Source organism: Canis aureus, chromosome 5, assembly GCF_053574225.1.
Source record: "Canis aureus isolate CA01 chromosome 5, VMU_Caureus_v.1.0, whole genome shotgun sequence".
NCBI classification, from domain to species: Eukaryota; Metazoa; Chordata; class Mammalia; order Carnivora; family Canidae; genus Canis; species Canis aureus.
The window spans coordinates 81975221-81989551 of record NC_135615.1 but is presented as its reverse complement, the minus strand read 5'-3'; the positions used below and the strand labels follow the sequence as shown (position 1 = coordinate 81989551).

The following is a 14331-nucleotide window of genomic DNA, read 5'->3' as shown; positions in this document are numbered from 1 at the left end:
TCTGGGTCTAACCTCAAATCTTCTCAAGGCTGTGTGACCTTGAGCAAATCCCTCCCCGTCTCTGGCCTGTAGTTTCCTTGCCTGTATCATCAGGGTGTGGGGCCAGCTGATGTAGGGTGGCTGCCTGGAGGAGGGGGCTGTCTTGAAGGTAACTATTGACAGGGCTGAGGTCACCTTGACTTTTCACTGAGGCTGACCCAGCACAGGAATAGGGCTCCTCTGAGTCTGCCTCAAGGCCTTTTGGGCCACTCAACGTGGATGAAATCATGGGAAGATTGTCCCTCTCCCTCTAACTCCTTCTGGCTCAATTTGTCTTCTGAGATGAAGGGATGGAGGAGCATCCTCTCCCTCCAGGGAATAGATTTCTAGAAATTTGGTCTAGTTGGCATTTTTCACAATTCTTTCATCTGGATGGCAGATACTATTCCTAGAGAAGCGACTACCCTCTTACTTTGCCCAGGTCACCTTGGAAAAAGCAATCTGAGGCCAGCAGAAGTAAGATCTTGATTTATGGAGGGGCTCTTGATGCCAAGGGGCCCACATGCCCTGCAGTCACATCGTTCCTGGGCTTCATGGGGATTTGGGGAGCTCAGAGTTATAGAGGAATAAATTCCTGGACGGCTGCACCTCCGCCCTGAACTTTGGGATTCCAGAAAGGCACAGCTGCAGGGCTTAGTTTTCATGGCCTGCTCCTGACAGATCTTCCCAAGGTGTCCTCATGGTGAGACCCCGGGGGCTTTTTTGTTAGTCTGTTTCTATTTGTCGAGGGAGTGAAGTATTGCTTTTCAACAGTCGGCTACATGCCTTAAGTTTATGATGAGCCTCATCGCTTACAAATGTGTTTACATAAATAGTCTTCCCTAGTCCTCATAACAACCCTTCTTGGTTGGAATAACTGCCCCCATGTTATAGACTTTCTTAGTGTTTGGATAATGGAAAAGCTGAGAAATCTTGGGTGGGAATCTTGTTTCAGGTGCTCTGCCTTTCTTCAGGGCTGGAAATCCAGTCCTGAATTAAAAATTTAAAACCAAAAAACATTGCAGTGTATCAACTATCGTTCGCACAATCAACTATATTTCTAGTGTCTTGTGATTTAGGGCAACCCGGCCAGATTTCCCCCCTCCAGCCAGAGGGCCTAGGATTTAGGGGAGATTTATTAGATAAGATCTAGGGGAGAAATACTAGATAATTTTATAGCCTGGGAGAGTTATGTGTCCCTGAGAAAAACCAGCCTCACACAAGTTAGTCTCTGTGGTGGGACTCTGGGGCCTTTTCATCCAAAATTGAGGATTTCATTTGCCTTTGACCAGTGGGTTCTCTCTTCCATTTCTGGCTGACCCCACATCCCTTTGTCTGGCTATCTTCTGAGCATCTCTATCTGGGTGTCCCAATGGTCTCTGAAACTCAACCTGTCCCCAGCCGTACATCTCACTGGAGGCGTTCACAGCTCCTCTCTTCTCAGCACCACCAAGTCAAAAACCTGGTGTGCACCCTCTTTCCCCCTGCCGCATCCGCTCAACCGCCAACCCCCCAGCATGGCCTCCAAGTCCTCCAGGTCGGCTGCCCTGTGTGGAAGACTCACTGGTCCTGTGTATCAGGCCCTCTACACAACACTTTGAGTACATTTTCTCTAATTGTTACAGCAACTCTGTGAGATAGGGATTTCTGACTTTCATTTAAAGTTGAGGCTGCTAAAAAAAACAAAACAAAACAAAACAAAAAACAGTTGAGGCAGCTGAACCTTGTGACAACTCACATGAGTCATACAGCTAGGAGGTCAGTGTCCTCCATTTGGGAGATGGCTGGGCTCTAGGCAGGCCCCCCAAGGCTCCTGGGAACGTGGTGGTTGCAGCTACCCTGGTCCACCTGCAGAGGGTGCCCCTGCCTCATGGAACTGCCCACGGCTCCCTAATAGCCCTTTTCAACCTGCACTTAGAAAGGGCTTATCTAAACCTTCTTCCCTCTAAACCCCACCATATAATTAGACTTCTCAAAATATTCTCTCTGAGTGGGATGGGGACAATCATATGCTACAGACTTCTCCAATTTCACGAGCAGCCTCTATGGAGCTCCCGGAGCAGAAGTCACGGGTCACCCCCCACTCCAGATGGGGCTGCGTTTCACACAGCTGAAGTCAGCTCAGCTGCTGGGACTTAGCAAGTGGCCCAAGGCCTGCTGGGGACTGTCACGTTGCTGGGCCCTATAGCATCACATCACACCACACACACACACACACACACACACAATTAGAGCTCACCCACCCTGCTAACCTCTGTCTCACTCCCGTCCACCTGCCACATCACCAGCATACTCTCAAATTAGCAGTTAATTTGATCCTCTGGATGTGTGTGGGTGTGTGCTTTGTAAACACAGCACATAATAAAATTGCCTGTCCAGCTAAATCTGAGTTTTGAGCACCCCTTTCAATCAGAGACAAAGCAGGGTAAATAAAATGCCAAAAAGGAGTAGTGGTAAATACTCATTGGTCATGACTAAGACATTGGCTCCCTGGAAACAGAACAAGTCAGAGGGGTGCAAAAAGTTAAAAGCAATTTCGACCTTCTGGAGAGCAGGGAGGTGGAGTGGCTACGTGTGCAGGCCTTTGGGGGTTCAAAAGCTGCTTTATTAGTCATTTGCTGTGTGACCTTGGGCCAATTACTTACTGTCTCTGTGCCTTACTTTTCTATCATGGAAAAATGGGGGAAAAGGATCATAGTCACCTCCCAGGCAGGAGCAAATGAATTAGTCTCTGTAAGGAGCTGGTCAGTCTTAAACTGTGATGGGAAGCCCAGCTGGGGGAATAAGAGAAGAATAAAAGAGATTATGCTAATCACGGATGGGAAGACTTCAGCATAAATAAGATGCCACGGGTTTCAGGCAGCTTAAAAAAAGTATTTAAAAATACGTGTGTAATTAAATTCTCCTGATGTAAAAATTTCAAGTAACACAGATAAAGTTTAAATCCCCTCCGTCACACTTCCTTCCCCAGAGGTGATTACTATTGTCAGTCTCACGGGATTGCTTCCATATCTTTTTCTTTGCGTGTGTATACATATGTATGTTTCTATAGAAATCCATGGCTTTGCTTGATGTTCCTTTTTTTTTTTTCCTTTTTAAAAAAACAACAGCAAGTGCTGGGTCTTGGAGCTCTTTGCATGTCAGCGCTCATAGATCTATTTCATCGACGTGCTCCCAAATGTAGGCAGGTACCGTGGTTTGATCATCCTTTGTGTAGTTTCTTAAAAATGATTTTTTTGTTAGCTTAAGAGCAGTAAAAAAAACCCAAAGAACTGTCATGTTTCTAAAATGCAGTATTGACCCTTTGGCTTCAGCTACCCCAAACTTTTAGGGGGTCCCCATTGCAAAACTCTTGTGTTTCTGGCAGCGCTTTAGCCTATATCTTAGCCAGTCACTACAATCACCATTTCTTACCCTTTTTAAAAAGAATTTATTTATTTATTTATTTATTTATTTATTTATTTATTTACTTATTGAGAGACACACAGAAAGGCAGAGACACAAGCAGAGAGAGAAGCAGGCTCCACGCAGGGAGCCTGATGTGGGACTCGATCCCAGGACCCCAGGATCACACCCGGAGCTGAAGGCAGATGGTCAACCACTGAGTCACCCAGGCGTCCCTATAATCACCATTTCTTAAACGTGGTACCCATTTACACCCCCTTGTATCTCTGCTCAGCTTGCCAGCACCCGCCTTCTCTGACCATTCCTACATTCATTCAATGCTCATCGTAGCCTAATTGAACACCAGGGCCACCCTTGGTCACTCTCCCAGCTGGAAATAAGTGTGTGTGTGTGTGTGTGTGTGTGTCCACAGCCTTTTGTACCTTTTTCACTCCTTCATTCAGCAAATATTCATCAAGTGTCTGCTCTAATCGTTTGCCTCTTTTCTTTCCTGTCTGTCTCCCTGACTTGGCTGCCAGTTCCCAGGGGGGTGAGATCATGTCTCATGCACAGAGGTTTCGGGGGAGAACAGATATCCTGGTTTGCCCTGTGTGGTTCCAGTTTCACCTGTTATCCGGGCGGAAATACTGGTAGTGTCTCCTTTCACTCCGGTTTGGATGAAAAAAATCATGTGATCCACTTTAGTTTTATGCACGATAGATGCTTACAGTAATTGTTAATTGGAAAAAAGAAGGGATGGCAGATGAATGAATGTAATTTGCTTCTCACATTTGGAGATGCCATTTAACCCTGAGCTGCAGACTGGAGAGAACACGCTACATTGTGGAGAGGTCGTTTCACCCTGGGGTCTGTTGCCTGGGAGGGGTTTATAGGAATCCTGTAATTCCCAGATATCATGCTTGCAGGTAGTGGGGCATTCTCGTAAGATTCTAATGGGCCAAGCTAAGAAATGACGGGCACAAAGGAAACATCTATGAGTAAAAGAGCTGGTGACCCGCTGAACTTGGGGTAGGAAGCTGCTTCTCAGATGGGGTAGTCCAGAGCAGAGGTTTGGCAGGTGGGCTCTGGAGTCAGATCACCAGGGTGGGAATCCCGGTTCTGCTACTTCTTGCTGTGGAAACTCGAGCCAAGTCACTTCCTCCCGGAGCCTCGGTTTTCTCATCCACAAAGTGGGGGTTGTCACCCCACAGCTCTGTGGGGGGACTCAGAGGAGATGAGGAAGTGTAAAATACCATACGAAATCATCTCTATTTGAACACTTTAACCTTCAAAATGGCTTTTCACATAGTTCAAGCTGGCAGATGCCTGGAGCCTAGTAAGTGTGTAAGACATGGTGGCTGTTCACATCTCACACCTGATTGGGCTGATCTTTCTGCTTCCATGGCCTAGCCGAATAGACATTCCTGTCTTGCATTGAAAATGTATTTGGGGCCCCTGGGTGGCTCAGTCTGTTAGGTATCTGACTCCTCATACTGGTTCAGGTCATGATCTCAGAGTCATGGGATTGGGCCCCATGTCGGGCTCTGTGCTCAGCAGAGTCTGTTTGTCCCTGTCCCTCTGTTCCTCCCCCTGTGGGTGTGCTCTCTCTGTCTCTCTCAAATAAAAATAAATAAATAAATAAAATAAACAAATTAATTTAAAAAATCTTAAACCCAACCAACCAGCCCATATTTGTGGAGCACTATGTGCCTAGAATTTTAGGAGCAAAGTAGAACAATCCTTACAACATTTTCAGTAGCAGGGTAGCATGCATGGAAGGCTCCAGAATGCACATCAGAGACTGGTCTGTAAGCGTCATCTGGCAGCATAGCCCCGACGGACAAAGTGGGCCTTAGCTTACAGAGCATGAGGGACCAGGGCATGAGCAGCCTGAACCAGGCACCCGCCTTCGGGACTAGCTAGGGAAGCCCAGACCTTCGCTTTCTCAGAGATCAGGGCTCAAAGGGAGCCTGGGCCGTGCAGAGGTGAAGCACAAGCGAAAAGGCAGATTTCTCACGTCGGCCAGCCTGGAGACAAGGCTGCAGAGCTGAGCTTTCTGCCTGGGCATGTCCTTTTTCTGGTTGTCCAGCTGGAGAAGAGATTCCACATGCTGTCATTTGATGTCACTTCCTATATTTAGTTACCAAACACATCGCCTTCGGTCCCCTGGAGCTGATGCCGCTTAGGTGAGGATCCTGGGGAAGTCCCACTCGGCAGGCTTCAGAATCCATCCCTGGCTGCTCTTTTGTTTTGGGGGAGGGATCCCACTTGCACAAGCTTTTGACTATGCTGAGGTATGGATCAGGTCCCATCTGGAATGAAGGGGCTGAGATAATGGGGACCCCAGTTCCACTCACCCAGGACCTGCAGACAATATCCCACAGTGACGTGCAGAATCAGGTTGTATCCCAGGCAACAGGAGGGGAGGAGGCAAGAAGTGAGAGTTCTGTTTTCCATGGGGCTGGTGGGGGTTCTCGTATTGACAGTGGGCAGAGGTGGCCTGGCCAAAGGTACTCCCCTTCCTGAGGGAGAGGCCAGTTCTGATAACGTGGCAGCAGCCACACTTCAGGCCAGAGGACCATCTGGAGGGGCAAGGCTCTGTACACCAAGGCCAGGGAGGGCTGATGTCTATTTTAGGCTTCTCTTTTCAGTATTACAATAATAAAATTTTGTTAGCCATTGCAGTCAGACTAGCTGGACTCTAGGGATTTAAGGAATGTGCCTACTCATAATAGGGTTCACCTGGCAGAGAAGATTCTAGAACTATGCTTTCAAACATGGTAGCTACTTGTGGCTAGTCTGAATGAAGATGTCATATAAGTATAAAATATGTATCAGCGTTCAAAGACTTACTGCAAAAAAAAGAGAATGTGAACTATTTCATGGATATTTAAAGTTTTTTATTGCATATTGAAATTATAATAATTTGGATATGTTAGGTTAAAGAAAACATGTTATAAAAATGAGTTTCATCTGGTTTTTTAATTTTTTAAAATGTGGCTACTAATTTAAAATTACATGTGTGGCTTGCATTTTATTTCTGTTGGAAAGTGCTGTTCTAGGAGTCTCAGGGTGACTTCCAGCAATCCTGAGGTAGGTCAGTGGCCAAGATATGAAAGCACCAGACTGGATTTGACACATCAGCATCCCTTGGGGAATCTAGAAATTGGTGGATGACGAAACTCCAGTGAAGATTGCTCTTGCCGTGGCTTGGGCCACCTTAGTTGGGTATAAAAGGGAAGTGTGACCTCAGAGAGCTGGGCCTATGGGTTTAGCCTCAGAGTACAAGAACTAGTGACTTATTTTGCAGTGGCCTCTAAGATGGTTTCAGCAAGACATCAATCCAGAAGTCCAAGATGGGGCCGAGGAGCAAGAAGCCCCCAGGTAGATCCCAAAAAGCTTAGGAGTGGTTTTCAGGCTCAGCAAGCAACTAGGTGGCTTTACTTCAGGACATTAGAGAGTTTGTTCACAAAGACGCTGCTAGACCATGGCTATGTAGAATGGGTTTTTATACCATGGGTCAAATCACAAATGCCCACGTGTAACAATTCCACATTATAAGAACATGATATGATCCAGAGCAGTAGACACTGTTGGTGCCTTGATGGATCATTTTCGGTTTGTGAACGCATTCCCCAGCCTCTGTGACTTTGCTGGTAATGGCAACTGTGATCCTCTTTGGATGATTGCTCATGGGTTACTGGTGCCCTCTCGCCCATTCAGAGAGCCAAAGTTCCCATAGCCAATGACTGGCTTATGCGGGTGTGCAGAACTCTGCCTCCAGGAGGGACAACTCTGAGCTGCACTTATGCATCAGAGCTCTCCAGTAATCAGGTTGAGGTTACACCTCAAGTCACATTCTTTTTTTTTTTTTTTTTGGTTCCCCCCCCCTCCCCGTCCTGCCTCAAGTGACATTCTTGTTTGGCTTCTTCGCTTTCCTTGTCCCACTCCCTCCACTCCCTTCCTGATTGTTCTTGGAGGCACTTCATAAACAACAAATCACTTATTCTCAAATGCTCATTTCAGTGTCTGCTTCTGAGGAACACCACCAGAAAACATAGCCAGACTTTATTGTGGGTATTGGTCTTGACCTTGGGTGGTGGCCATGTAATACACATCCATTGAAAGTGTGGGGGATTCCAAACTCTTGAGACACCCTTGCTGAGCCCTGACCTTGTACCCAGAAAATCAGGGGCTGCAAGACCAGAATGGGGTCCACGTCTGCCCTGCTTCACTCCAGCTGTGTCCATGAAGCAGCAATGAACATCACACCAACACATGACTTCCCCTCTGATGGTTTATTTTATTGCTATTTAGTTAGGCTCTTCCCCAAACATCTTTCGATCTTCATCATGGCCTCTCATCCAGAAAGTTGAAATTGTGCCCTGCTTCTTGCCATCTTCATGGCACCCCCTTCCCTCTTAGATAAAATATTTCAACATAAAGATCGAAACAGGAACTTAGCTGAGTTTTGCAACACAGAAATGTATCCTAGGCCTACATTTATAGAAACTGGGGGGTGGGGAAGAGCAAGGAGTCCACAGGGATGGGGGAGGTATGCACGCGGAGGGTAGTCACACGGGGCGGGAGGCAAGCAAAATGGGAATAGATATCTGAGTCCTGGAGGCTCCAGAATCATCAGAAATTACCAACTTATCTATGGGGAGAGTTTTAGAAAAATCTATAAACACACACTGTCTCCACATGGGAGGTGCTCACTTCCCTTTAAGGTAGACTAGAAAAAAAAATGAGAGAAAACCTGAAACCCCACAGTAACTAAACACACACACACACACACACAAACACACACACACACGACAAACTCTAAGTCTCAGGATAAACACCTTCAAATAGGCACTTGGTGTTTTCAGCTCTGGGGTTGCAGAGATCTGGGGCTTGGCCCCCCAAAGGCAGGGGTACAACAGCTTCTGAAGGCTCTGGGGTCTGATCTGTCAGATGGTACTGGCCCAGCTGGATGGGAAAGGAGGGCTGGTTGAAAAGGAACCCTTTGCCTTCATCCAAAATAGTGACTTGCAGGAATTTCTGTGCCCTGTGCATTTCCTGAATATAGTGGGTTGGCACTTCTAAAGAGCACATCACTGAAAGGACAAGTGCTGGCCATTCAGATGTGGGCACTGCATGTTGAGAACTGGCTGGCTCCATGAGGCAGAGACCAGGACCAGGGTGCTGCTAACCACCACATCCTCACAGCACAGCACTGAGCCTGGCACTTAGTAGGCACACGACAAATGTTTTCTGAATGAAAAAATGAAATAACCCAAGAAGAAAATCCTGTTCTCCCGAGAACACACATTTATAACCTCATTGGCTATGAATTGGTTCTTTTTAATCCTCAAAGTAGAATTATAATTCACTTATTCTCCCAACAACAGTTGGGCCTAAAGGAACTTTTTTTTTTAGTTGAAACTGAATCTTTTGGGTTGGAGCCAGGGACTTAAACTAGTTATGTCCAAATGAGAGGATGTTCAGCAAATGTGCTGGTGAACTTCCATGGGATAGGCCAGCTGCTGGCCTAGAACTGGTGGTTGGGCTGGGGGTCAGGCCAGGTCCTTATATGTTGAGTCTAAGGTCTAGGGAGAACAGATGGGTCTTTATTTATACCATAAGGGCAGGTCTGAGCCTGGCTGGTGGTGAAAAAGTCTCCGTGTAGCTGCCTGGAGGGATGGCATGAGGAGTAGGAAGTGGAGGCATGCGAGGAGGGAGACCAAGGACTGCCCAGAGAACAGGGAACCAGGCAGGAGAAGGATACGGCTGAGCCTAGGCATCTTCACCCACAGCCCTCTCAGGTACAAGGATGCTGGTCCGGGGGGAACCCCTCAAGCATTTGGAGAGCCTGTGTCCATCACAAAGATGAGGTATAAGGAGCGTCTTGAAAATGGAGAGGTCTGTTCTGATAAAATTCACTTCGGGGGAAGGTTCTAAGCTCAATTATTGGACCCTCAGGGAATGGGGAAGCTAGTCAGTGCTGTCTACACTGCAGAGAGAAAGCCAAGGGGATCTGAGAGAGGCTGGGAAGGAATGAATAATTGGAAGCAGCCAGCTGGACACCCCAAGGGAGCTGAATTTGGAATGACAGCAGCTCAAGGTACATCTGGGGCCCCGGGGTCCCTTTCCACAGGATCTACCTTGGCCCTCAGGGCATGGCTGCCAGAACTGGTGATCCCAGAACCTTCAGAACCTCCTTCCTTTCTCTCCTCCTTCAGTTTTGGACAAGAGACTAAGGACTCTTTGGGGAATGGTTTGGGTATAGAGGTTTTTTGTTGTTTTTCATATCAGGGCTATATAGACACTGGCCCAATGCACAGCTATTTTCAGAAAGGAAGGGTTGAGGTTCACTGGGGGTGACTTTGGTGGATGCTGGGGCCCTTCTAAGAGATGGCAAGGTACCGATGTCCCCAATACGTGCCCCCTCCCTGGAGGCCTCCCAGTGGGGCAGTCCAGTCCTTGTCAAGTCCTTGCCAGGCAGGGGGGAGCTCTGGGGGGTGTGTGTGCCAGGGGTCTGGAGAAGGAAGGGGGGAGGGAGGTGCCAAGGCCCCCTGTCATGGGAGCTCTGACAGTTGGGTTTTCTCTTTCTGGTTATACAAGTGCCTGACTTGGGCTTGGACTGCTGAGATGCCCACATCAAAGAAAGCTATCTGCGATAAGCACGTTGCCAGCCACAGGACTAAATAAAACGCCAGGCTTCCTCCTTCCCCAGGCTCCTCTGTTTTAGAAATCTTAGCTGCTTTCTAAAGCTGACTATTTCGGGCCCCTTGATTTTCCTTGTCCTGTGCTTTGAATTCCTGCTCTTACGTTTCAAATTCATGGACAAAGAAGAGCCTACAAAACCCTAGGTCCTCACCCCCCCCGCCCCCCAAAAAAGCAGACCCCAGGCCTGTGCCGCCTCTCTCTCTCCCTGCGACTTGGCTGTGTGGCCCCAGGTGTGCCGTGCAATGTCCAGGTCCTGGAAGTAATCATCCTTTTCTTCCCCACCCCCAAAGTTTCCTGACCGTTGTTGCTGATGGGCGTCTTGCAATCAATCCCAAGAACCACGAGGGCCAGTCCAGCCACAAAATCAGCTATGGATGGGCTGAGACCTGCACCCCACAGCCCCCCGCGGGCTCAGGGCACCATGTGCCACCACTTGAAAGAGAAGGGCTTCCGGCGCACGTTGGTGCCGCAGTGCACCTCCCCCAGGAACTTGTGGTAGGCCGAGATGTCGTCCACGAAGGTGCAGCAGAGGCCCAGCGGCTCCAGCAGGGAGCGCACGTGCGTCTCCAGGCAGCACACGTCCTCCACCTGGGGCCCAAAGGGCTTGGGGATGCCCAGGTCCTTGTCCAGCACGATCATGTTCACCTGTGACCGGGGTGCGGCATCAGCGCCTGCTCAGTGAGCGCCAGCTACCCACCGGGCCCCGTTCTAAGCTCGTGGGACGTTCCCCTTCCCCTCCCACGTAGGCGTGGCCATCATCTCCTCTTTACAGAGTAGGAAACTGAGGCACAGAGGGGGCTAGGCGGCTCACATGTGGCAGAGCTCAAGTGGAAAACCCGGCAACCTACCTCTGCATGTGTGTGCATGTACGAGCACCTGCACGTGGTTACACATGTCCGAATCGGCATGTGTGTGCAAGTGTGCCTCTGTGTGTGCGTGCGTGTGTGTGTCCTAACCTCCTCCAGCTCCTAGAAGGCTCTCTTCTATGACAACATGCATCCCTCCTGTCCATAAAGGCCTCTTTAACTTAGAGAGCACGTTCCTATCTGTCAGGGTAAAGGATGTCCCAGGATCCCAGGAGGGGCTAGGATGAGCCTGTCACCCCTGGAGGGAATGCAGCCCAGAGAGGGCAAGGGCCTGGGCTGGGTGGGCGAGGCCGCAGAGCCGCTCAGCCGGGATGGGGACCTGGATCTCCCGACCCAACGGCCTCTGCCACCCAGGGGTCCCTCCCGGGTCTGGCTGCCCTAATGGGCCTAGACGAACTGGGGGCCCGGAGTGCCTCACCATGTTTGGGAAGAAGGCCCTGGCCTGGCGGTGCTCATCCATTTTGAACAGAGCGGGGAGATCGATGATGTCCTGCTCCGTGAGCCCCAACTCCTTCTTGAGGATGTCACGGTTCCAGTCCAGGCAACGCTGGGTGACGAGGAGGGTAGGGCAGGCCAGTGAGGGAGGACACTCCTGCCACTTCGTCTACCCTGCTCCTGTCTAAGCAGCAGACCCTGGGCCCCTGCACTCCAGGGAGACTTCCAGGCTCACCCAGCCCCCTGCCACCTCTCCAGTGCCCCTCCCACCACGGCCCGGTGACAGTAGCAATAGAGCGAGACAGAAGAAGATCATAGAAATCACGCTTTTAGGCAGAAATGAGACAGGGACTCAGGAGGTGGGATCCACCCATGGCAAATTTGCTTCAGGGAGCTCTGATCCCCTAAAACAAATAAAAATCCAGGGCGTATATTGACACATTTTTCTAGAGGGCAGGTCCGTAGCTTGCATATTTTTTATTTTATTTTTATTTATTTTTAAAGTAGGCTCCATGCTGGATGTGGAACCCAATGTGGGGCTCAACCTCACAACCCTGAAATCAAGACTTGAGCTAAAATCAAGAGTCGGCTTACCTGACTGAGCCACCCAGGCGCCCCTGCATCATTTGTTGAAGGGGTGTCTCTACCCCAAATGTCAAGAGCTCTGGCCTTACAGAGCCTAATGTGTGTTTTTTTTTTTTTTTTTTTTTTTTTTTTTATAGCACTGCTGATACCTTTCCTTCCCTGGTCTCCTGTCTGCTCCTGGCCTCTGCTGACCTGCCCTTTCTGTCTTTGTCCCTCCATCTAGCCTTTGGTTTTAGCATAGGAGCAATGCAGGGAGGCTGGACTGAATGCTCCTGGAGGCCCTGAACCCCTGGTCACTCCCTGTGGAAGCCCTGAGGATGTGAAAGGGGTCACAGGGTACGAAACCTCCATCCCTCCCAGGGCCCCCTGCTCCGCCCTCACCTGGAAGTACTGGTTCTCTTGCACGAGGCTCTCATTGGACAGAATCTTATTGATGGTGATCCGCTTGCTGCTCATCCCGCCCAAGCCTGTGGAGGTCAGAGGTCACAGGGGACAGTCTAGCCCTGGGGAACCCATCCTGGGTGCTCCCCTCTGTCAGCCGCCCAGCTTTTGGGCTAACTGCTGGGAGGAGGGAGATGGGGCTGGGACAGGCTGGGGCACAGGATGGCAGCCCCCCCGGGGAAAGCAGGCCCCCTCTGCCAGGGCAGAGCAGCAGACACTGCTTTCTCCAGAGTGGGCCGTGTTGCCTGGGCCAGGGAAGAGGTGGTGGTGCCTTGCTCTCTCTCTGGCCACAGGGTGGGGTGGCACCAGTAGGTACCTGCGTCTCCCACCTGGAGCCTGCTTCTAAGGACAAGCAGCTGACCAGGGTGAGTGTGGCAAAAGCAGGATGCCCAGAGGTCAACCTTCCTGTTTTCCAGACCTGCCGCACACTCTGCCCCTGCCCTGGTCTGTGCCTGCACCTGTCTCCTACTCCACACATGGCTTTTGATCTGGTTAGTAATACCTAAACTCATCGAGCACCTACTATGTGACAGACACTGTTCTAGATGTTTTATGTGGATTAACCCAGGAATCTTTCCTACATTTTTATGAGGTGGCTGCTAGCATTAAAGATGGGGAAACAGGGATGCGTGGGTGGCTCAGCGGTTGAGCATCTCCCTTCGGCCCAGGGCTTGATCCTGGAGTCCCAGGATCCAGTCCCACATCGGGCTCCCTGCATGGAGCCTGCTTCTCCCTCTGCCTGTGTCTCTACCTCTCTCTCTCTCTGTGTCTCTCATGAATAAATAAATAAAAAATTTTTAAAAATGGGAAAACAGAGGCACAGTGAAGTTAAATGACTTGTCCAAGGGCTAGTGGCAGACGCTGCATGCAGACCGGGCAGTCTGATTCCAGAGCCTGAGCTTTAATAATAATTCTTCTTCTTCCTCCTCCCCTTACTCCTTCTTATTTTCCTTCTCCTTCTTTTTGCCTAATCTAGGAAGAGGCTGCTAGTCCCTTGCACTCCCCAGTCTTGCAGCTTGTCAGTGCCAAAGAGATCGGGGCTGTCGCACCGTGTATCTGCACCATCTCCCCACCACCACTTGGACTCCTTTGTACAAAGATAACGGTTTCTTTATTCTATGGGTAACTTTAGGGTATGTTTAATATAGAAAGAAGGCTCTGGAAAATCCAGACCTGTACCCGCCAATCCAAGTAAAAAATTTCCCGAAGGCAGGGAATCAAAAAAGGACACAGGGCCCTGTCTCTTGGCCCTGTCTGTTCTGGACACCAGTCCGTCAGGAACGCTGCCTTGGGGTGTGGAGGGCAGTGATGTATGTATAAGTATCAACTAGCTTCAGTAACCCGACTTTTGGGAGTAGGGAGTTTGGAGACACCATCCTGAAAAGCGACACAGAGTAATTTAAGAAAAACACAGAAGAAACCGTCACGGCCTCTCTAACCTGGCTCACCGTCGCCACTCGATCAGCTTTCCCTCTTTCCATGATTAATTTAAGAGCACACCTAATCCCCGTCTACCTCTGTCCCAATTAAGTGAATGTCCCAATTAAGCAGATAATTTCTCACTCTGGGACTGACAGTGATGAGGTCTGACTGTAAATCATGTCTATCTTTTCCCACTTTTCTTCCTGCCCCTAAACTGCGTTGTGTATATTTTTCTCTGTCACTTTTTATTTATTTATTTATTTATTTATTTATTTATTTATTTATTTATTAAGATTTTATTTATTTATTCATGAGAGACACAGAGAGAGGCAGAGACGCAGGCAGAGGGAGAAGCAGGCTCCCCGCAGGGAGCCCAATGTGGGACTCGACCCCAGGACTCCAGGATCATGACCCAAGCCAAAGGCAGACGCTCACCACTGAGCCACCTGGGTGCCCCCTCTGTCTCCTT

General features: G+C 49.4%; 1 protein-coding gene across 1 annotated transcript in view; it reads right to left on the bottom strand.

Annotated features, from left to right (window-relative positions):
• Window positions 1-7685: 7685 nt before the first annotated feature.
• Window positions 7686-14331, bottom strand: part of PADI2 (peptidyl arginine deiminase 2) — a 44242-nt gene continuing 37596 nt past the window's right edge. The window contains exons 14-16 of the mRNA XM_077899434.1: window positions 12381-12466; window positions 11398-11526; window positions 7686-10758 (exon numbers count right to left, since the gene is read on the bottom strand). Coding sequence (XP_077755560.1) covers window positions 10525-10758; window positions 11398-11526; window positions 12381-12466 — 449 coding nt within the window. The 3' untranslated portion in view covers window positions 7686-10524. The remainder of the gene's footprint in view (window positions 10759-11397; window positions 11527-12380; window positions 12467-14331) is intronic.